This window comes from Capra hircus, unplaced genomic scaffold (genome assembly GCF_001704415.2).
Source record: "Capra hircus breed San Clemente unplaced genomic scaffold, ASM170441v1, whole genome shotgun sequence".
NCBI lineage: Eukaryota > Metazoa > Chordata > Mammalia > Artiodactyla > Bovidae > Capra > Capra hircus.
In genome coordinates, this window is record NW_017190143.1 from 105368 (window position 1) to 129045 (window position 23678).

The following is a 23678-nucleotide window of genomic DNA, read 5'->3' on the forward strand; positions in this document are numbered from 1 at the left end:
TCTTCACACGTGCTCATTTGTGTGAAAAGAAAGAGAAAGGATAAACTAGAAATTAAGTAGGTTGGTTACCTCAACAAGGAGGTGGAGGGAAGGGCAAAATGGAATTCAAACACAAACAAAGGAATCTAACCATATTTCAAATGAATCATGCAGCCTCATGGGGGAGGGGTATCGGGGAGAGGGAGCACTAACCCAAGCAAATTTTTAAAAAATCTTTTTGGCCACTGGCATTTGGGATCTTAGTTCCCCGACCAGGGATCAAACCTCACCACCTGCATTGGCATCTCAGAGTTTAAACCACTAGACCACCAGGGAAGTCCAAGCCAAGCAAATTTTGGACACAGTATTTTGACTACCATCAGATTAAAAACAAAAGGAACTGCATTGTACTGAAGCTATGGTAGTCTTGTTAAACACAATATTTTGACTAGAAACCAACAGGAATCTAAAGACAAAAGAAGCTGTAAAAAAGTATTGACCTCTAGTTGATAGATTTGTTTTTCATAGTTTATGGGTAAGCAATCCTGGAGTTAATGTGCATTATGATTACACAAATAAGTACATTTATTGTGGACAGTGGGAGATAGGTTTCTTTCTGTTGGAGAAGAATATGAAAAGTGAGGAAACTAAAATGAATCTTGTGTGTTGTGTTGAAATGGAAGTTATTAGTAGTGTACTTATGTTTTTAAAGTACATATACCTAAAAAATAAAAGGTACTTACCCCCATGGTCCAGTGGTTAAGACTCCTTGCTTCCACTGCAGGGGGTGCAGGTTCTATTCCTGGTCAGGGAACTAAGATCCAACATGCCACACAGCATGACCAAAAAAATAAAAATAAAAAAATATATACCTACAGCAAAATACGTAACTAGATATAATAGATATGTGTGTATACATGAATTAGTCCATATACATGTATTTTTTGGCTCTGTACACTGAGACGGCATAGAAAGAATTACACTCTAGTAGCAATGAACACTTTCTCAACTGGGGCTAAAAAGGAATAATGTTGAGTCTGGTGCATCTTGTAATGCCAGAAAGCAAGGAAATGCTTTAAAAAAAAAAAATGATGGGGCCATGTCAAAGGGACACAAAAGTCAACCTGAAGGAGCTTCCATTGGCTAAATCTGGGACAATTTGAGCGTCAAAGGAAATAATGATACTGATTGATTATAATCTATGGAATAAAATAATGAGTCTGTACAGATCTAAACACATAAATGGGGAAGAAGAGAAAGCTCTTTCTTACAGTAGACTAATAACTAACAAATATCAAAGGAATGTTGGTGTTAGGAAATCATTGATGGATGCTGAAGTCAATAGTTCAAAAATTTCATATCTAAAAACAGGATGATAAAGGAAAGGTGGCAAAATGTGAACAACTGATGAAGCTGGCAGAAGGGTACAGGTAATTTTCTTATGGGCTTCCCTGGTAGCTCAGACAGTAAAGGACCCGCCTGCAATGCGGGAGACCTGTGTTCAGTCTCTGGGTTGGGAAGATCCCCTGGAGGAGGGCATGGCAATCCACTCCAGCATTCTTGCCTGGAGAATCCCCATGGACAGAGGAGCCTGGCGGGCTACAGTCCATGGGGTCAAAAAAGGTCGGACACGACTGAGTGACTAAGCACATTTCCTTATACCATTCTTGCTTTTCTGTAAGTTTAAAATGGCATAAAATCGTTTTTCTCCTCTTCCCACTAAAAAGACAAAAAAGATAGAGAAAATAGGGCATATCCTAGTACCAGACATGTTGCTGCTAAACATGCTAATTTTTTTCTTTCCCAAATAAAAACTACTGCTTGGGTGGCAGGGTTTGCAGCGGTGGCCCGTAAGCACAAGAGACGTTTATAATGCATTTTAACACTTATTTAAATGTTCCTGATGTTTTGCTATCCTAGTTTTGTTTTTTAAGTGAAGCTTTCTCGTTTGATTCACTGCCATTCTTTCCTCACAGGTATTTTAAATTTATTGGTGGCTGGGCCCTTTACCTAACAGTATCATGTTAAAAAAAAAAAATTCAGCGTCAAATCTTTAAAAAACAAAACAAAACAAAACAAAACAAAACACGCCAAGGGCTTCACAAGAAACGGGATTCCCTTTTTGGGGTCACCCGGAGGAGGGCCGGAACAAGACACGCGCAAAGCTTCCGCTTTCATTTCCACTGTAAAGCCGACCATCTTCCTTAAAGGAGTACCGCGGAAGCGCGATTTTCGGTCGGCAAACACTTCCCTAGCGACGAGTCCCATGACACAGGAATGTCACAGTGTCGCATCACAATGAGTAGTCTAATGATAGCTCAAAAACCAGATCTAATGACCTGGATTCTGGTAAAATACTAAACTGCAATTCACTTAACCGGCCAGTTTTTTTTTTTTTTTTTCTCTTGTCTCGGTTTCCAAAACGCTGAACTTCCGGAGTAGACTCCTCCCCCTCTATTCCTGCCCGGTGGTTTGGTCCGACCCAATTCTACTGACAGGAGAGACAAACCGAGTCGGCGCAGAAAGCTGTTGGGGGGGTGGGGGGGGAGGAACATGGCGCAAGCTCTGTCAGAAGAGGAGTTTCAGCGGATGCAGGTACCGCTTGGCGGGGAAAAGCAGGCTAGGCGACGGGGGTGCGGGGAAGAGAGAGATTGTGCCACCAGCTTTGAGCAGGGGTTGGTTGGATGGACCTTGAGTCTAAGGGGTCTGGAGAAGGGAAACTGAGGCTCCGAGTGGTGAGACTACTGGATTCCGAGAAACTGTTGGGCTCTCAGCAGTTGGATTCTGTTAGCCTTGTGGGTGGAAGAGAGATCTAGCGTGGGTGATACCTTACTGAGACTTGGAGGGGACGAGACCTTTGGGCTCGTGTGGGAGACACCCTAGGTGGGCGATTATATTGCTGAGCTTTGAGGGAAGGAGATCCTGAGAAGGCGAAACCATTTTGCCTGGAGAGGAAGGAAGCGGGCGTTTGGTTGTTTGCGTCATGGTGGGGGGAGCCCTGGAGAGGGCAATACCATTACTGGTGGGAGGTAGACATTTTTGTGGGAGATACCACTATGCCAGGGCACTGGGGAAAGACCCCACATGTTGTCATTGTTCCTGGGAGGTGGAGCTTCTGTGCAAGGGGTGGTACCATTGGATGATTAGGGGTGATCCTATTAGGGCTGGGGTGATGAAGGCCCTGAATGGGTAATACCATTAATCCTTGTTGGAGAGAGAACCAGAGGAGGTGAAAGAGTGATACCCTTGGACCACGTGCAGAGGAGATCACCGGGCTCTGGGAAGGTACCCTGAGTATTCTGACCACTTGATTCTTTTGGTGGGGCTCAGAGATGGGATGAAAGGCCAAAGGGGGCCCTTGTTGACATAGTTCCTTACTGGGAAGACCATTGGATTTTGTGTGTGGGTAGACTCAAGGGGGGAAACCCTGTGTAGGGTCTGTGGGAGGACAGGAGGAACTCCAGGTGAAGACAGATAATCCATTCGTCCTTGAATGAAGGAAACCAGTTGTCACTGTGTGAAGGACCCTGAGGGTGGAAGGGCGAGATAATTGGACCATAAAAGGGGAAGGCCCTTGTAACTTGTGCATAAGGGTTATCCCATGTGAGTAAGGGTAATCCACCTAACCCATCCAAGGCCTTGTGGAGGGAAAAACCCTGAAGGGTATAGGTTCATCTCATTGGATCATGACTGGGAAGATCTTGTGGGGTGTAGGAGACCCTTGAGTGAGGAAGATTGATTCCATTAGTCATGAGTGAAGGGAAAACCATTGGACTCTGATGGATAGAGACTCTTAAGTGGGTGCCAGGGGTGTTCTCATTGGATCAGGAGGAGAGGGTCCAGGAGTGGACAGGGGCAGGAAAGGTTGTATAGGGGCCAAGCCCTCTCCCCTTTAGCAGGTCATCCAGGGATGGAGTCTAGTGCCATGGGAGAGAGGGAAAGGTCCTGGTGCTGTAAGAGATGGTCGTTCTGGGAAGAACTGGCCTCAGTGCCCTGCAGGGCTGGTAGGTAGGGATATGCTGTTTGGAATGGCCCATACTTCACTTGTCCTCGATTCTTGAAAGGGATCTGGACATTTTGAGAGCCTTGCTTGTGGGAACCCCAGGGAGCCCGTTTTTACTCAGTGAAATTGGTCATGATACCAAATCCTCTTCCCTTGGAAAAGAGGGAAGAAGGCAGTGCCCTGCCCCCTACTCAGGCCAAGAGGATAGACAGCACCTCTGATAGAAGACTGAAAAGTGTTTAGTGTGTGATGAGGCCAGCCAGGGTGAGGAGGCCAACTTCATCCTGAGGGCACGGAGAGCCATGGAACACACAGGAACAAGAGATGGACTGGGTCAGCACTGTGGCATCGCCTGGGGTCATAGTTGGACTGAAAGGGGAGAGGTGGAGGCAGCAGGGAGATGGGCGAGGCTGGCTGTGGTCATAAGTAGAACTGGAGAAGGTGGGACAGGGGCTGAGTGGCTGGACTCATTTGGGACGCAGCAGGCACAGGTCTTAAGAGTGACTAAAAAGGCACAAGAAGGGCAACAGGGTCTCTGGGGCTCAGAGGGTTGGTTCCCTCCTCATGAAGGTAGGGGGCACATTCCTGCCAAGTCATTTCCTTCCATGCTTCCCTCTCAGGCTCAGCTGCTAGAACTCCGGACAAACAACTACCAGCTTTCAGATGAACTACGCAAGAATGGTGTTGGTAAGCCAAGAGGGTCTCATTAGATGGGGGTGGCTCTGGGGGACAGAGGCCTGGCAGAAAGACCTTTCAGCTCCTTACCACTGACTGAAGCTGAGACTCCCTGCTTTCCCCACACCAGAACTCACCAGTCTTCGACAGAAGGTTGCCTACCTGGATAAGGAGTTCAACAAAGCTCAGAAGGTACCTCCCTCCACCTACTCACCCACCCAGGTTTCCCTGTAGCCATCTGACTCATTCATTTGTCCAGTGAGCACCTGCAGCGAACCAGCATGTAACCTAATGTTACATGTTGTCATTAGTCATTCAGAAATTTCTCATGGAATTCTCCTTTGTTTGGTAATTTTATCTAATTTTGTTTAATTTATTGATTAATTTTAGTTTACTCTTAATTCATTTTTAATTTCAACTACTTATTCAAAATAATCAAATCTATCAGTAAGTCACCTTGACTCTGCCTTCTGTCCTCCACTCACATTCCTGCCTTGTGCTCCTATTCCCCACCCCGTCCTGGTCCTGTTGGTAAAGTAAGACTAAACCTACCTCTCAGATCCTTTGAAGGTGAGATAGCATATAACCTGTCATGGCCCCTTAAGGCATTCAAGGCCCTCCTTTGTCTCTTTCTTCACTGCTCTGTCCCCAAGCATTGCACAATGTTGTACATAGTATGTGCTCCATAAACATTTGCTAGATGAAGGAATACAGAATGCAGAAAGTCTGGCAGTCAGAAAGCTGGGCTTCTCTGTCTTTGATAGGGTGCTGATTTCCCAAATTGGCAGTGTCCTCAGCTGCCCAGCAGAGGAACAGCAGTTTCCATGGTTCTTTGGAGGGATCCACATAGATATGTTTGGACAGATGTAGCAATGAAGCCATAATTTCTGAGCCCAGAGATCCAGCCTGTGAAGGGTTAAATACTATGACCCGTGAAAAGCTCAAGAGCTTAGAGGAAAGGGTGTAAGCAGGGTGCTCCTTACTCACTCACTCCATTCCTTTAGGCTATAAATTGTTGCGTGAGTTCTGTGGTTATAGACACCCCCGTCCCTCAACCCCTGTTATCATTGTGCCCCCTTGACATTTGCCACAATTTCTCCATACCCTAGTGAAGGAGTCCATCTCTGTTCACCTTATCTCTCTTCCCATCCCCCTCACCTTTAGGCACTGAGCAAGAGCAAGAAAGCTCAGGTAAGGGGACCCCTGGCGGGTAAATGTGTCTGGTAGACTGCCTTAGAGGGGATGTTTCGGTATGCTGGGATCTCCTTGCACTGGCCTTTCTTTCTCTGTGTGTGCACTTGCATCTGTGACTGCCTCCCAGCCATGTGTTTTTGTGTCTGTCTTTTGTGTTCCTGTTTTGTCTCTCTCTGTGTGTCTTTCTCCCTTTTTCTTTATCCTCCTCTCTGAGCCTCTCTCTGTCTCTGTCTTCCTGTTCTTCTTGGACTCTTGTTTCTCTCCCCAACCTTCTCTTTGTCTTTCTCCCACCTGTTATCTCTGCCATTGTTTCATTTCTTCTTTCCCTTTCTTTGTCTCTCTTGACTCCTTTTTCCTTACTCCCCTGTTCCTCTCTCTTCCTGGTTCATTTCTTTCCCTGACCCCCCTCTCTGTTCCATCCTCCCTCTGTTGACCTCTTTGTTCCTATCTCTCCATCGTCCTACTTTTTCTTTTTCTCTCTCTCCCCCTCCCCATCCCTCTGTCCTTCCTCTCTAACCTCCTTTCCCCATCTCTCTGTTTTCTTTCTCTCCAATTTCTATATACCCCTCTTTTCCTCTCATTCTCTCCCTTGTCTTTTTCTCCCGCCCTATCTCCTCTTTTATTCCTCCTTTATCTCTCTTTCCCCTTGTATCTCCTGATTTCACCCATCCCATTCTCTGTACCCTGTGTTCTCCGCACAATGTCATTTTCTCCGTTTCTGTTTCTTTGCCCTATTGCTCCATCCTTTCTACCCTTGTTGGAGACCCGGCTTACATCTGCCACTGCAGGAAGTCGAGGGGCTGCTGAGTGAAAATGAGATGCTTCAGGCAAAGCTGCATAGCCAGGAGGAGGACTTCCGCTTGCAGAACAGCACGCTTATGGCCGAGTTCAGCAAGGTGCAGGTGCCCTGGATAATTGAGGGGGGGTGTGAGGGGTAGGGACCACATGGGCTATGGCTAGAGGGCTGCTGAGGGTGGTTGGACAGAGTCTGGCCCTGACTCACTGTCCATGGTGCTGAAACACGGCCTGGAACTGTGTTGGGGGGCAGTGGTTTGACAGATGGGACCACTCACTGCTGGGATTAGAAGGCCGCAAGCCTTAATGTCAGCTGGTTCTTGACCAGGTCACTCCTTTTCTTTGAGCTTCAAGTCTCCTGGTGTATATTTTGGAGCTGGTGCTATGCAGCCCCAGGTTATTGGGGGGTCTTCGGTAAAATTCTTATGCTTAGTATGGGATGGAAAGATGTTTAAGCTGCTTCCCTTTTCTCTTCTAAGTTTTTAGTGTCTTTTAAGGGGAGAAGTCTCATGGCAACAAAATAGGTATTTCCAAGGCTCTACCTGAGAATGTAGGGCTCGAGACTTCAAAAAAGAAAACAAAGCAAAGTATGTTTGTATGCAGGTACGATACCAGAGGCAATTTAGTAAGTAATAGTAAAGATCTAGAAGGCCTCGATTAAACTCTCAGCTCTGCCTTTTACTAACTGTAAGCTTGAACAGTTCACTTAAGCTCCATGTTTCTTGGTTCCCAAATGTTAAAATGGAAAAGCTGATGATGACAGTACCTGCCTGGCAGGGCTTTTGTGCGAACTGAATCAGCTAATGTCTGCAAACCACTTAGAACAGTCTTGCACATAGTATCAGCTTATGTTGGTGTTAGCTGCTGATAATACTCTTTTATTAGTTCATTTTCCCTCTAAAATATTTCTTGACTATTCAAAAGGTTTATCCTGTGGCCTTGCCCTGCCTCAGCCCTTACCACCTATTACCTGCTCTACTCCCACAGCCTCCTTGCTGTTTCCTCACTTCCAGCTTCTTGTACCAGGCCTGGTCTAAAGAGTGTTCTGACCTGCAGGTCTTACCACATTGCTCCTTTCCACAATACCTCCCAGTGGGTCCTTGTCCCCCAAAATTCAGAACCCCTGGTGCTCACATAACAGCTGATGTCATTGCCTCACTTTTCACTGCTTCGTTCAGCCTCAATGGTATCATGGTTCTTGCTGGGTGAGGTGGGGCAGTTATTCCTCCAGAAATCCAGCTTGTGTTTCTCAGCACCTGCCCTGAGCTGGGCACTGGGCCAAGTATAGAACCTCCTTCACACTCCCCCTCCTCCTTCTAGAAGCTAAAAGTGCTCACAGGGAGGCCTGAGTTCAAGGTCTGTCTCTGCCACTTATTTGCCAAGATATTTCAGCTCAGTTGTTCCTTCAACAAATAGTTACTGAGCCCCCACTGTGTGCTCTGTGTTCTGGAAATAGTTGTAAGCAGTACAGAATAGTCTTCCTTCTTGGGTAGCTTGTATTTCTGGGAGTGGAATGGGAGAAAAGATGATAATATAGTAGACAAATAATAGCACTGATAGTTGACAGTTATATTGAATTTACTGTGTGCCGGATCCTATTTGGGCTTCCCTCGTAGCTCAGGCAGTAAAGAATCTGCCTGCAATGCAGGAGACCTGGGTTCGATTCCTGGGTCAGGAAGATCCTCTGGGGAAGGAAATGGCAAACCACTCCAGTATTCTTGCCTGGAGAATCCCATGGACAGAGGATCCTGGCACGCTGCAGCCCATGGGGTCACAAAGAGTCAGACACGACTGAACGACTAGGTCCTGTTTGTTGTGCTTTACATTATTCACTCATTTAATTCTCTTGGCAAAATGATGAGATATCATTACTGTCAGGAAAACAGTCCCAGAGAGATGAAAAAACTTGTGCCAAGATCAAATGGCAGAGTAGAAATTCACATGCAAGCAGTCTGGCTTTGGAATCTGTGCTTGTGACCCTATGTTATGAAATAAAATTTAATTGTGAATCACAATTTATGATTCAAAATTTTTCAGAGATGTAAGAAATTAAAATCATATTAGGTAAATTTAATTGCAGTTTGTGCTAAGTAAGAAAGAAGTGAACAAAACGCCTTGCTAGCAAGTATTATAGTTTCTGTGTTGGGGAATATTACTTGAAAGGTGACATTTGAGCAGAGCACTGGTGGTTGCAAAAAAGCCAGTCATATGAAGAACTGGATGAAAGGAATGGTGTTTTGGATAGAAAATAGGCCAGGCAATAAAATAAAAATTCTCTGTAGGCCTCAGTATTCTCATCTGAAAATGGGGACAAAGGATCTTGTCAGGTCTACTGTCCAGTAGTTGAACAGGGGGCTGGCTTAGTTTGATTTGCATTGTATTCTTCATGAGCTCTCCCAGGGCTAATGATATGGAGCTGTGGGCAATACTGACCCTGGAAATGCTCTGAAAACTGTCTGTGGTGCCTTGGCTCCCAGATGCAGACTGCTCCACAGAAGAGGGCTGGCAATGGGGCCATCCATGATGTTGACATCTGGGACCAGCAACTTGTAGAGGAGGCTGAGGTCTTGAATTGTGACTGTGAGGTTGGGCGTGGGCAGGTGGAAAATTGTTCTCAGTATTCTCAGATCTTCTGTTACTCTTTCACTTCACAGCTGTGTGAATTTGAGGTTGTTTAACGTCTGTGCCTTAGTATCCTTATCTGTGTAGCCTCTACATCACAAGAGTGTTATGGGGACTAAATGAATTGTAAAGTACATAGACCAAGTGCTATGTATATTTCAGCAAATGCTGTTCTGATTCTTTGCTTTTCTGCCACCTCACCTGTCCCCTGCTCAGCTCTGCAGCCAGATGGAACAGCTGGAGCGGGAGAACCAGCAACTGAAGGCTGGGGCTGCCAGGGCAGGTGCTGCCCAAGCTGGGAGCCTTGTGGATGGGGAACTACTAAGACTGCAGGCGGAGAACACAGCCTTGCAGAAGAATGTGGCAGGTGTGTGGACACCCTGCTGGTAATGTGGGAACCTTGGGACTTGAGTCAGGTGTTGTCTTCCCTCAGAGAAGGGACAGGCTTCAGAATCAGGCTTGCCCCTGCCGTAAAGCAGTGTTATGACTTTGGACAAGCCATTTCACCTCTCTGAGCTAAAGCTTTGTCATCTACCAAGTGCATGCACCTGGAAAATTGTAATAGAGATAAGATGTGATCATCTTTCTGAGTTTAGTTCAGCACCTGATACCTGGCAAGTGATACAGATTAGCAGCTTGAACATCAGAAAGATGTTTGCTAAATGGAGAAAGGGAAGGCAGAAGCGTTAGGAAGATTCTGAGCCAAAGTTGTCAGTGGGGTCTGGGATGAAAGCTGAAAGAAAGCTTCATCGAGTGTGGGAGTGTCCTGATATGTGGGCTTTTGGAGAGCAGGTGGGGCTTGTGGGGTGGTGGGTGATAGTTTGGTGATCAGGAGGGAGACTTTGTAGAATGTGGCTGGGGATTAGAGGTTGTAGAAGGATTTAGCTGTAAATGGAGGAGGGTGGGTATCACCATCACCTTGGAAGACTGGGTGGGGCTTAAGGATGGAATTGGGTCTTGGGAAACTAACTTGGGCTGATTTGGTGGTAGATAGGCTTTCTGTGGTTGGTGGGGCTTAAAAGATTTGTGAGAAGTGGGGGCTGAACCTTGATTTTGTAGGCTTGTGACCATTGGAGCAGAGTTTCTGCTACTGAAAGCCAGTTCTCCCTCTATTTGAGGTGAGTCGAGGGTCTTCAAAGACTACCTCATCCATTATGTGTCTGTTCTGCCCACTAGCCCTGCAGGAGCGCTATGGGAAAGAGGCTGGGAGGTCCCCAGCTGCCAGTGAGGGTGAAGGGGACCCCCCAGGGGGCCCGGCTTCCCCTGTCGTGGCCCCCATGCCATTGGCAGAAGTGGAGCTGAAATGGGAGATGGAGAAGGAAGAAAAGAGATTGCTCTGGGAGCAACTGCAAGGCTTGAAGGTGAATCTGGGTCTGTTGGGGCTGGGGTGCCAGAAGGCAGGTGGATGCCCTAGCTCTGCCTGGTGATGTCTGTGACATTACCATCTTGTGGTCTGATGGATTAGGAGGGCAGGGAAAGGCACAGGCCCTACCTCCTGCCTTGCTGATAACAATTGCCTCCTTCATCCATTCTGGCAGACCTTGAAGCAGGCTGAAACATCCAGGCTGCAGGAAGAACTTGCTAAGGTGGGGCTGCTAAGCTTTCCCTGGACTTTGCCCTCACCCACTCCCTGCCTGCCATGCTTCCGTTAGTAGGATAGAGGGGCAGAGTATCTCCTCAAAGCCCAATTTCATCATCTGTGAAATGCAGAGATACACATTTATGTCACAGATATGCTTTCAATATGATATGCGCTAATGTCCCCCTGTGTCTTGTGCTTGGCAGGTCCCATCCCATTCTTCTGTGTCCTCCCAGTTCTGCTTGTTCATTCATCTGTCCATCCATCCATCCAAGCATTTATAGACTGCTGGCTCTTAGGGACTTGAGACCCAGTGGTGAGGCAGCTAATTATGATCCTGCTTTCCAGGACTCCCAGTCAATAGATTGGGGGCATATGTTGGGCTTTGGAGCCAGAGGAGCTGGGTAGAGGTCATATTTTTGCTGCCAACCAGCTGCCCAACCAAATTACTTAACCCTTCTGAGACTGTTTCCCCATTTGTAAAGCCAGTAGTGTTCACTTCTCAGGACAGTTTTGAGGATTCCATGAGGTAACATAAGTAAATTCCAGTTTCCGGAAAGGCCTTAGTGGAAAGTGTCTGTAAACATGAAGTTAATTTTTGTCTTTATTAATATTATTCTCATTGTTATCACTTGTCTGTAACCCCTTCCCCAACCCCAGCTCTCCGAGAAACTGAAAAAGAAACAAGAAAGGTAAGTTTCTTTTTTTCAGAGCTGGGGAGGAAGGGGTTTGGGGGGGATTAGGGAGGAACTTGACTAGTGGAACTGATCCATATACATCTATCTTTCTGTGCCTAGTTTTTGCCGTCTGCAGACAGAAAAGGAGACACTATTCAATGACAGCCGGTAACTACCAGGGTTGGGGATATTGGTGGATAATATGGCAGTGCCCAGCATGATTAACCGAAGATCCTGGGGCCAAACTGGGAGACTGGGCCTTGGGCTGTGGTCAGCACGTCTCTGCCTCCACCAATCACCCCCAGGAACAAGATTGAGGAGTTACAACAGCGGAAGGAGGCTGATCTCAAAGCCCAGTTGGCTCGAACTCAAAAGCTGCAGCAGGAGCTCGAGGCTGCCAATCAGGTGAGGGGCTAGTTTCTGAGATCACTGGGACAGGGACAGGGCTGCAAGTCTGGGGAGCTCTGAGGTCCACGGAGGCTAGCTGGGGAGCCTGATAATTCCTGTGTTAGAAATATAAGGACTGAATGGGTCCTGGACCCCCTAGGAGCTAGGAAAATGGAAACTGGGGAATCTTGAGAGCCCTAGGGGTTGGGCTAGGACTCTGCATGAATCAAAAATCTCAGAGGGGCTGAGGACTAGAGGGCTGTGTGCCACAAGTGTGGATGAATCTGAATTGCTGGGGTATTAGAGATAGGAATCTGAAGAAATCTGTGGTCACTGGACTGGGACCAGGAATTGGAGTGAGTCTGAACTCTCCAGAGGCTGGGTAACTTTTAGAACTATAGACACAGCTGGGCCTGGAGGCTGAGTGCATTTGAGACCCTCAGAGCTTGGGAGCTGGTTTGGATCTTGAGACACCTGGGTATTCGGATCATGTGAGCTGGGTGGTCCTGAGACTCCTGGGGGCTGTGGATAAAAAACTGGTGAGTCTGAGACATCCAGAGATTGGAGCAAAAGTCTGGGGAGGTTTGAGGCTCCTAAGGGTGGGGGGCTGGGTGACTTTAAAGTCGCTAGGTTTTCCTTTAGAGTGAATGTTGTCTGAGGTCTCTCGGACTGGGAGATATAGTGGCTGTGAGTCCAAGGCCCCTCGGAGCTGGGGACAGAAGTCTAGATAAAGCTGGGTCTTCAGTTAGCTGGGTCTAAAGATCCCCAGAGACTGGGGGCAGGAGTGGCAGGTGAGGTGTCAGTCTGAGACCTCACCAGGAGCTGGAAACTATGCAGTTGTATCAGTTTGAAACTTGAAGGATCTGGGGCTGTGAGTTTGGGTGGGTCAGAGACTCTTGGGGACTAGGGACATAGGAGTTGCATGTGTCTAAAACCCCTGAGGGTTGGGGTCAGGAGTCTGGGTGAAACTGTAGTCCCTGGGAGTTGAGCGTGTCTCAGAATCCTGAGGCCCCTGTGCTGGACTCTGGGTCAACGTGAGACCTCGCATGGTTGGGGGCTGAGTGAATTTGAGATCCCTAGGACTGTAGGTGTTTTCTGAGGTGCTTAGGACTGGGATGTATACAGGGGTGTGTGAGGCCCTTCGGGATAATGACCTAGAGTGTGGGTGAGCCTGAGATCACTGATAGCTGGGTAGCCCCAGACCCTCAAGTGCTGGCAACATGCTTCCCCCTTCCATAGAGGAGGTCTGTATGGTTATACGTACCCCAGGGGAGGCTGAGGTCTAGAATGGGCCCTGTTGACCTGGTCCCTACAGAGCTTGGCAGAGCTGAGAGATCAGCGGCAAGGGGAGCGCCTGGAGCATGCGGCAGCTCTGCGAGCCCTACAGGATCAGGTATATTGTACTGAGCGGGCTTGGGGAGGTGGGGGTGAGGGCAGGTTGAGCGGGTACTGTGCAGGCAGGCAAGGACCCAGGGGTCCTGCTCCCCCTGGTCGTGGTTCTTGTGGGTGTGTGTATGTGTGTCCTTTCTTTCTTGGCTGCGGGTAGGTCCTGTCTTCCGGTTCTGGACCCACTCTCACTTGTTGTGGGGTGGGGCCAGGTGTCCCTCCAGAGTGCAGATGCGCAGGAGCAAGTGGAAGGACTTTTGACTGAGAATAACGCTCTGAGAACTAGCCTGGCTGCCCTGGAGCAGGTACAGGATACGTGGGAGCCCATGCTGATCCCTCCCCTAGTTCCCCTGTCTCCCTCTGCTTGTGATCCACATTGGGGTAGGGTCGCCTGGACTTCATGCTGTTCTCCTGCCTCTGCTTCTATTTCATTCTCAGCTTCTTTCTCTCGGCTTCCACCCCTCTTCTCTCTGGTCCCCCATCTCTGCTTTTCTTATATTCTAGTTTCTCATCGGTAAAAAGCCAAGAAGTGTACTAATCTTAAGTGTACATTCAGTGAATTTTCCCTGTCTGTATATTTATCTATCTCCATGCAACCACCACCCAGAGGAAGATATAGAGCATTTTCAGCATCCCAGAGGCCCCTATTACCTTTTTTCAGTCAGTACTTCCCAGAAGTAAGCACTTCTCTGACCTTTAGCAACATAGATTAGTTTTGTTTGTTCTTCAACTTCATGTAAATGGAATCAGACACCCAATCTTATGTCTGGCCTCTTTCTTGAAGCATTCTATCTGTGAGGTTTATGCATATGTAGCACTAATCTGTTTTGCCATCTCTGTGTACTGTTTCATTGTATGAATATACCACATTTGTCCACTCCCCTCTTGATCACTTTGACTGATTTTCTCTTTGAAATTCTCTCTCTCCTCCTGGCTCTCTTTTCACCTCTCTCCCTGTCTCCCTGGGAACATCTAGTGACTGGCCCCTCGGGTCTCTTTCACTCCACTCCCATTACCACCATTCTTTCCAGATCCAAACAGCAAAGACCCAAGAACTGAATATGCTCCGGGAACAAACTGCTGGACTGACAGCTGAGTTGCAGCAGCGGCAGAGTCAGTATGAGGACCTCATGGGACAGAAAGATGACCTGAACTGCCAGCTCCAGGTGACAACTCTGGCTTGCACCTGTCTCCCCCTAGTTCCCTAGTTCTGGCTCAGTGGAACTTCCCATGAGGTGCGGTGGGAAGACCATGGAGTCAGCAGACCTGGGTTCCAGTATGATTCCCGAGCTTATTAACACCAGTGTGTCCCAGACCAAGTCATTTCACTTGAGATTGAGCCTCTTCAGTTAGTTAGGATAGCCAATCTGATTTCATAATAGAAACCAGAATAATGGTGGGAGAATTAATGCTGAGGAGCAGCTAGGGGTCTCTGCATGTTTCTAATCTAGAAATGGAGAGACCACCATTCACTTGACCAGATGTATCTTGGGTGACCAGCACCTCCTGGGGGCTCTTTATCAAACTCACTCCCTTTGTCTCCACATTAGGAGTCATTGCGGGCCAATAGTCGGCTGCTGGAACAACTCCAGGAACTTGGGCAGGAGAAGGAGCAATTGATCCAGGAACTACAGGAGGCTCGGAAGGTGGGCAACACTGAGGGGGTCGCCCAGACTGCAGGGGCACAGGTGATGTGGGCCAACCCAAGGGAATGCGAGGGGGCAGAAAGTAGCCAGTTCTATGAGGAGGGGTAGGTGGCTTAGCCTGGTCAGTGTGGCTGGGGAAGAGGTGCGCTTTGGCTTGTTCCTTTGCCCTTATTTGGTTTTGGAGAGGAGGTTGACTGGCGTCCTCCTGCCTGGCCACCAGAGTGCTGAGAAGCGGAAGGCCATGTTGGATGAGCTGGCCATGGAGACGCTGCAGGAGAAGTCCCAGCACAAGGAAGAGCTGGGAGCAGTGCGACTACGGCATGAGAAGGAGGTGCTGGGGGTGCGGGCCCGCTATGAGCGTGAGCTCCGTGAGCTGCACGAAGACAAGAAGCGGCAGGAGGAGGAGCTGCGTGGGCAGATCCGTGAGGAGAAGGTGGGTGGATAGATGATGGTGCTCTTCTGCCTCTAAAACCTGGGGAGTGAAGCACTGCTGATGGGCCAGGGGGTGGCATGGGTGAGGTTCCCACCTCTCCACCTGGCCCATGGTGGCCGGCTCTCTCACAGGCCCGAACACGGGAACTGGAGACTCTTCAGCAGACGGTAGAAGAACTTCAAGCTCAGGTACACTCTATGGATGGAGCCAAGGGCTGGTTTGAACGGCGCTTGAAGGAGGCTGAGGTGAGTTGGTGCCTGAGGATGCTCTGAAGCTGGTTGGGAGGGTACCCATGGCAAACCAAGGGACCAGGAGTGGTCAGGCCCTGGAAGTTTCTGAGATGCTCTGGACTTGAGCATCCTCACCGCACTCCCTGGTTCAATGGCACCCCTCTGGAGGGGAATGGGGCATGGTCATCAATCAGTAGGGCAGAATGTCAGCTGTGCAAATTTGAAAAGGCACCTCTTCCTTCTTAAACTGTGCTTCTGTCAGGAATTTATTGTAATACAATCATTCTACTTTTGTTCCAACCAGAACTTTTACTACCATTTTCTGGAAAACTGATGATAGTACATAAGAGGCTGTGTCACATGGCAGTGAAGAACATACAAGCTAGAGCCAGTTGTTTGCCTGGGTTTGAATCCTGGCTAGGCTGCTTTCTATTATAGTTGTGTGGCCTTGGACAAGTTATTTACTTCTCTGTGGCCGGTTTTCAACATCCATAAAAAAATGATAACAATAATACTTGCTGTCTAGGTACTATGGGAGGGTTCTATAAAATGAGGTAATATATATATAAAGTCCCAGGTGGCGCTAATGGTAAAAAACCTGCCTGCCAATGCAGGAGATGAAAAAGATGTGGGTTTGATCCCTGAGTCAGGAAGAGCCCCTGGAGGAGGAAATGGCAACCCATTCCAGTATTCTTGCCTGGAGAATCCCATGGACAGAGTAGCCTGGTGGGCTAGAGTCCATGGGGTTGCAAAGAGCTGGACACGACTGAAGCGACTTAGCATGCACAGCATTCCTGGCATTCAGTAGTGCTATGTTATGTTTTATTAAATAAGATGTAAATGCAGATGTTGGTCCTCGATGTGACACTTCTGCATCCAGTGTTCCCTGTGGGAGTGTCTTCTCTGCACACCCAGGGGCCCCCTGCAATCCCTTACCCTCCTCACTGGGTGTGATGTTCTCTGGGGGGCTGTGGTCAGACCTGGGACTTGTCTTGTAGGAATCTCTGCAGCAGCAGCAACAGGAACAAGAGGAAGCCCTCAGGCAGTGTCAGGAGCAGCACGCCAGCGAGCTGAAGGTGCCTATTGTATGACAGCATTTCTCTCTGGTGGGAGGACTGAGGTTTCCCAGGCCTTGGCCTGAGCTGCCTTCTGCTTTGCAGAGCAAGGAGGAGGAACTACAGGGTGTGCAGGAGCAGCTCCGACAGGCCCAGGAGGAGCGGGACTGTCACCTGAAGACCATCAACAGCCTGAAGCAGGTCCCTGGTCCCTCCTGAGCCCTTGAAACACCCTGGGGATCAGCATGCAGTGGTGGGGCGGGGAGGGAGCACACTACAGGCGGCCATGCTGGCACCCGCAGCCATGCTGTCTCTCTCCCACAGGAAGTGAAGGACACCGTGGATGGGCAGCGAATCCTGGAAAAGAAGGGCAGTGCTGCGGTATGACAGCACATGCTTGGGAGGCTTTCACGCGTGGCCCACTCCTGCCCCGTGGTGCCCCCACCTGTGGGCCCACCAGGCCTCAGCCCCCCTGTTTCTGCCTTTCCCCACAGCTCAAGGACCTCAAACGGCAGCTGCACCTAGAGCGGAAACGGGCAGATAAGCTGCAGGAGCGGCTGCAAGACATTCTCACGAACAGCAAGAGCCGCTCAGGTGAAGGGCCCAGAGCACAGGGGAGGCTGAGGTGTGGGGAGGCATAGCCTGGGCCTGAAGGCTGGGGCCGCTTCCTGTGCTTCACTCTGTAGAGCACTCCTGTGTGTTCTGTCCCTCTTGAACTTTGTCTCTTACCCTTTCTCTGCATCTCTCCCTCCTCTGTTTCTCTCCCTCTGCATTCTCTCTCTGGGCTCTCCCTCCTTTTTGCTGTGTCTCTTCTGTTTCTATCTCTCTGCCTCCTCATTTCATCTCTATCTGCCTTTCTCTCCCAGCTTTCCCTCTCTAGTTCTCTCTTTTTCTCATCCTGGTCTTTTCTTCTCTCTGTTCCTTTGTCTCTCTCCCTCCTCAGTCTCTCTCATCTGTCTTTGTCTCTGTGTCCTCACGACCCCTCATACACTCCCACACCTCACCTAGTATCTCTCAGTCTCTTGTATTCATTCCCTCATTCTGTAAATATGGACTGAGCCCTCACACTCACATCTGGGGTCCCTGATAGGAACCCCCCGCCCCAAGTCTCAGTCCTCCAGAAGTTTCCTGTTGAGCTGGGGAGACAGACTTACAATCAGGTAGCAGAACTACCATGTGATTCTTATGCAGTTAAAATCTACATTATTTCTGCCACTTAAGGCAGAAGATAAAACAGAAAAATTTGAGTTGCCTCAGACGTTTTTTTACTTTAACAATGAAATAGCCTAAAACTATGTTTAAATAAATAAGTTGCAGTGATGGCTCTGGTGTAGTTCCTGTATCACAAGTGAGAGAAAACTTGCTCCCTGTCCCTCCCCAGCCACCCTGCTCTTGCTGGAGATCCTTGGCTTGTTGTGTCCGCCCCCCTCCCTGACACTCAGAAGCAGCTGCAGGAACAGAGGCACATGCTTAGTGGCTGTGTTTCAAGTGATCTGTCAAAAATGGGTGTGCTGCTGCTACTGCTAAGTCGCGTCAGTCGTGTCCGACTCTGTGCGACCCCATAGACGGCAGCCCACCAGGCTCCCCTGTCCCTGGGATTCTCCAGGCAAGGACACTGGAGTGGGTTGCCATTTCCTTCTCCAATGCATGAAAATGAAAGATGAAAGTGGAGTCGCTCAGTCGTGTCCGACTCTTAGTGACCCCATGGACTGCAGCCTACCAGGCTCCTCGTCCATGGGATTTTCCAGGCAAGAGTACTGGAGTGGGGTGCCATCGCCTTCTCCACAATGGGTGTATTTCTCACCAAATCACTGTCTCACTGAGGCACTCAGTCTCCTGAAGTTTATAAGGCAGGACTTTTATTTCTTTCTGTTGCAAGTTGGTGTACAAATCAATAAACAGATTCAGACTGTGTGCCATACGTTCTATTTGTCCATTAGGAAAGTCAGATTTGGGTGTATGCCTATGAGTCTATCGCCATCTTTTCTCTGTGTCACTACTCTGACTTGTGTCCTAAACCAGCATCTCTGTTAGCCTCTATCATCTGCTCTGGCTTGCTGTCTATCTGGGGTCTTTTCTCTGCACGTGCAGGTGCCCCTGTGCCCTCTCCAGCTATGGTGTATCTTGAGTCTGAGTGCATACGCCAGTTTATGCCCATTTGTGCCTGCATCGCCTCTTTCTCCCCATCTTCACCTTTGTTTCACTTCTGGTGTGTGTTTGCCTAGAGAAACAGCTCTTTTTTCTGTTTCTGCCTTTCCCTATCCTACTGTCTGCATCATGCCTGAGTGTCTCTTTGCCTCTCTCCATCTCTGTCAAATCTATTTCTGCCTCTTCCTGCCCTGGGACCCTGGGGGATTGGGGCTCAGATTTCTCTTCCCTCTCTGCCCAGGGCTCGAGGAGTTGGTTCTCTCAGAGATGAACTCACCAAGCCGGACCCAGACTGGGGACAGCAGTAGCGTCTCCTCCTTCAGCTACCGCGAGATCTTGCGGGAGAAGGAGAGCTCAACTGTTCCAGCAAGGGTAAGGGGCAGGGAAGTTCCTATAGCCCCAGCTTCTAGCCAAATTCTGGGCCCAGCACACATATATTCTTGTCAAGTTTTCCTCAAGCTCACGAACTTGGATACAGATTGCTAAATGGAGGATGAACAAATTATTTTCTCTGACCCTCTGTTTCATCATCTCTGGGCTAATTCTACCTTTCCTGGTGCCATAAAATACGTGGCTCATAGTAGGTGCATTATCCATGTAGGAGATCCTTTTTTTCCCCAATTCATAGTTATCATTTATTATTGTCTATGTCAGCTTCCTTGCCAGACCCTTATATTTGGAAATAACTTTCTTTAATCATTCTATAAGTAGTTTGTGTACATTGTAGAGGGGCTTCCTTGGTGTGGTGGCTCAGTGGTAAAGAATCTGCCTGCAATGTAGGAGACACAGGAGACCCAGGTTTGATCCCTGGGTTGGGAAGATCCCCTGGAGGAGGGCACGGCAACCCACTCCAATATTCTTACCTGGAGAATCCCTTGGATAGAGGAGCCTGGTGGGCTACAGTCCATAGGATCACAAAGAGTTGGATATGACTGAAGCAACTGAGCATGCACGCACATACATTGTAGGAAAATTTAAAAAGACACAGCAAAGATTTTTTTTTAATCCAAGGAAATCACATCTTTACCTCCAGAGATCACTACTATAAATTCTTAGTTCATACCCTTCTAGACCCCTCTCTTTTTTTAAACCTAAATAAGATTGCAAGTAACCAACTGATCTCTACCATCCTAATTGGTAAATGTTCAAGTGATGTGGGTTTGATCCCTGGGTCAGGAAGATCCCCTGGAGGAGGAAATGTCTACCCACTCTAGTATTCTTGCCTGGAGAATTCCATGGACAGAGGAGCCTGGCGGGGTATATTCCATGGGGTTGCAAAGAGTCGGACACAACTGAGCACTCACACATCTTCTGTAGTACTTTGACCTTAATCAGATTTCTTTAGTTGGTCCCCAAATGTCCTTTATTGCTGGTCTTATGAAAACCAGCATTCACTTTCGAGCACACTTGTTGCATCTGGTTGCTTTATGTCCCTTAAATCTCTTAAATCGAGTGTGATCCCTCATTTTCATGACATCAACCTGCAGAAGAGACCAGCCCAGTTAACCTGCAGAAAGTGTCCCACCTTTGGGATTTTCCTGTGGGCTTCCTGGTGGTGTCATTTAGTTTGTTATTCTCTCCCCTGATTCTCCTGCCAACTGGGAGAACTCAGGGGCCCCAGGCTCTCCCTTCATGATCTCAATAAGTCTATACTGTGTGTGGTGTGATGGTTCCTGTCTCCCTCTTTAGCAAAGGGGGATCCATAGTCTCTGAGGGTGCCATGACTTGTCTATAGTTTGCAGCCCCAGTTGCAAAGGCCACCCCCGGCTTGGTTCTCCTCAGTCCCGGATCCTATCTGGGGTGACAGTGCTGAGCCTGGGCTGGCCTCTCCCCTACTCTTCCCTGCAGTCCTTATCCAGCAGTCCTCAGGCCCAGCCCCCACGGCCAGCAGAGCTGTCAGATGAGGAAGTGGCTGAGCTCTTTCAGCGCCTGGCAGAGATGCAGCAGGAGAAATGGATGCTGGAGGAGAAGGTGCCATCTGCTTGCTTGTCCCTGCTTGGCCTTCCTTGGCAAGGAGGCTGGGGTGGCAGGAGTTGGGGGTGGAGATGGGGCAGTATCTGGCCAGGCCCCTCCTCCTGGGTGAACATGCTGCAGTTTAGGGTCTGAGGTGGGCTGGGCCACCCTGCAGGTGAAGCACCTGGAGGTGAGCAGTGCGTCCATGGCAGAGGACCTCTGCCGGAAGAGCGCCATCATTGAGACCTATGTCATGGACAGCCGGATTGGTTAGTGCTCCCTCCCCAGTCCTCACCCCTCATCCAGCCCCTCACCTGCCCCTGCCTTCCCTGCCATCCAGAGCTGTGGCCTCTCTCTTCTGATGGAACTCACCAAAGTTATTGCAAAGACCACAGGTGGTGGAGTGGGGAGCCAGGCAGGCCAGGACCTTGCTGCCTTCCTCTCTACCCCATCTCTCTTCTCGGTTCCTCCCTCTTGTCTGAGGCTCTGCCGCCCTCCTATCTTGAGCATCTTTCCTTCCCATTCTTCTTTCTCCTCCCTGTGTTTCTTCTGCTTTCTCTCCCTTCTCTTCTTTCTGCCTCATCCCCACCCCCCTTCATTATGGCTCACTGTTCCTACTGCCTGTCTAAATGGTTCCACCTCTGGAAATTTTCATTCTCTGGATGCATAGCCCTTTTAGGGTCCTTCCCTCCTCCCTGCTCTTCCTCCCCTCTCCTCCTCTTCCTCTTCCTTCCCCCACCCCCATCTTTGTTTCTTTTGTCCCTTTCTTTCAGACCTTCTCCTCTCCCTGTTTTATTAAATCTTAATCAGAACAATACCACTTGACACGTGCTGAGAGCTGACTGTGTTGCACACAATCATAGGCATTTTTCCATGAGTTAGTTCTTATCCTGATTTCTCAGGGCTGCACAGCTAGTAAGTGAAGCCAGGGTCTCACATGGCAAAGCCTCTGCCCCTCCATTAGGCTTCTCCTCCCAGTCTTCTCCCCTACTCCGTTTCCCTCTTTCCTGTTCTGTTTCTGTCCGTCTTGGCCAAGGGGGTGGTTCTCAGCTTGGGTCCTTGCAGATGTATCTGTGGCAGCAGGCCACACAGACCGCAGCGGGCTGGGCAGCGTCCTGAGAGACCTAGTGAAGCCAGGTGACGAGAACCTTCGGGAGATGAACAAGAAGCTACAGAACATGCTGGAAGAGCAGTTGACCAAGAATATGCATTTGCACAAGGCAAGTGTGGCCTACCAACCCACCCCTTTGTCTAGCCACACAGCCCCTGGGTCATCTGCCAGTTCCCCCTTCACCTACCCCATTCACCAGGTGCTCCTTCCCCCTCATCTTCCCATCATCCAGTCAACGTACTCACTCTCAGTTTTAGTCTTTCACTCTTCCTTCTGTCCTTGTATCCATGCACTCATCCAGTCATACACATTCAGCCACTCTCCATCAGCCCACCAGCTCTTTGCCCATCTGCCTTGTGACCTGTCTGATCATCTGCACATATCTTTGCATCCATTTCCTGACATCTCTCTCACCTAATCATCAGTCACCCCTTGTCTTGCCTTTCGCCCACCCGCCCAGCAATCTGCCTGCCCACCTGTTATCCTCCATCTGTCCTCTGAACAGTTCATCTGTCCACCTATTTGCCTACCATGGATCTCCCATGAATTCACCCATGTGTCCACTCACCCACCCTGCCATCCAAGTATTTCCCCATCTCAGGGTAAGTCAGAAAGGATACAGGTCCAGGCCCTACCTCGGAGAAGCAAGCTCACTATTTAGTAGACAAGAAGGTGGTGGGGATGGGGTACAGCAGATGATCCACTCCCATGTCCATATCCCTGGCTCTAGGCACCCCTCACCCCCTCACACACAGCACACACACCTTCCCTGAGCCTAGCCCACTGCTGGGAGCTCTGGAATTTCTTCAAATACTTTCCTGTCTCAAGCTAGACATACCTGGAGATCAAGGGGATGAGATGAATGACACCCAGGCTTGGTGAGGGTGCCATCTCCTGCCACCTTCTCTGACCCCTGATGGCTCCTTTGTTTCTTAGGACATGGAAGTTCTGTCCCAGGAAATTGTGCGGCTCAGCAAGGAGTGTGTGGGGTCCCCCGACCCCGACCTAGAACCAGGAGAAGCCAGCTAAAGACCTGCAGGCTGCACCCACTCCCTTCCTTCTGTGGCTCCCAGGACACCATTCCCTTGGGCTGTGGTGGGAAAATGGGGGCTGGGGCCAGTATCAAATAGGTTGGGAGACTGGACATTAAAGGGGTTGGAGGCCTGATGGCTGGTGTCAGTGACCCTGTCTTAGGGCTGAGGCCCCTGGGGAATGGGGAATCCTGAGGGGAGGGGCAGGGTTTTCTCTTCCTCCTTGGTCCTGGCTCCCAGGGGCCTTTGCCTTCATCTCTGCATGAGCTCTCCCTCCAAGAGACCAACTCTTTTTAATTTAATTTTATTTTTTAATTTATGTCTGGAAGCCTGGCTACTCTGCATTTGGGATTGGGGATGTTGGGTGGGGCATGGTCCATGTTCAGCGTTCTAGCAATGTGTGTGTGTGTAACGGCTGTGCAGCCAAAATACCATCTGGCCAGATGGGCCCACCCACTCACTGTCTGCTCTGATTCTTTCCAACTATGAGGGATGTGCTTAGGGTAGGGAGGTTACTGGAAGGGGGAGGGTGGTCACTGGGTGCACCTTTACTCTCTTCCCCCACCCTCAGCCAGCCTGTCTCCAGTTACTGTTGACCAGTCTCTCAAACTGAGTGGAGCAGAAATACCCACAGACATGTATGTGGGTGGATCTGTTTGGGGTGTGGTATAGATGAGTGGACAGATGGGAGGATGGATAAGTGGTTGGATGGACTGACGGATAAAGTAGAATGTTGCATGGGTTGGTGATGGGAAATAAGTGGACGGATGGATA

The 23678-nt window shown here is 49.2% G+C and overlaps 1 protein-coding gene across 1 annotated transcript; it reads left to right on the forward strand.

Annotated features, from left to right (window-relative positions):
* The first annotated feature begins 2478 nt into the window (after positions 1–2478).
* Positions 2479–23364, forward strand: GRIPAP1 (GRIP1 associated protein 1). The gene is made up of 26 exons (XM_005700762.2): positions 2479–2574; positions 4603–4669; positions 4788–4849; positions 5822–5848; positions 6640–6747; positions 9485–9635; positions 10445–10629; positions 10807–10854; positions 11508–11539; positions 11645–11692; positions 11830–11929; positions 13227–13304; positions 13510–13602; positions 14329–14463; positions 14848–14943; positions 15164–15376; positions 15508–15621; positions 16605–16682; positions 16767–16862; positions 16986–17042; positions 17156–17255; positions 19051–19181; positions 20658–20780; positions 20938–21031; positions 21828–21982; positions 22810–23364. Exons 1-26 carry the CDS (start codon positions 2533–2535, stop codon positions 22900–22902), a joined length of 2526 nt encoding a protein of 841 aa, XP_005700819.1. The 5' UTR covers positions 2479–2532; the 3' UTR covers positions 22903–23364.
* The last annotated feature ends 314 nt before the right edge of the window (positions 23365–23678 follow it).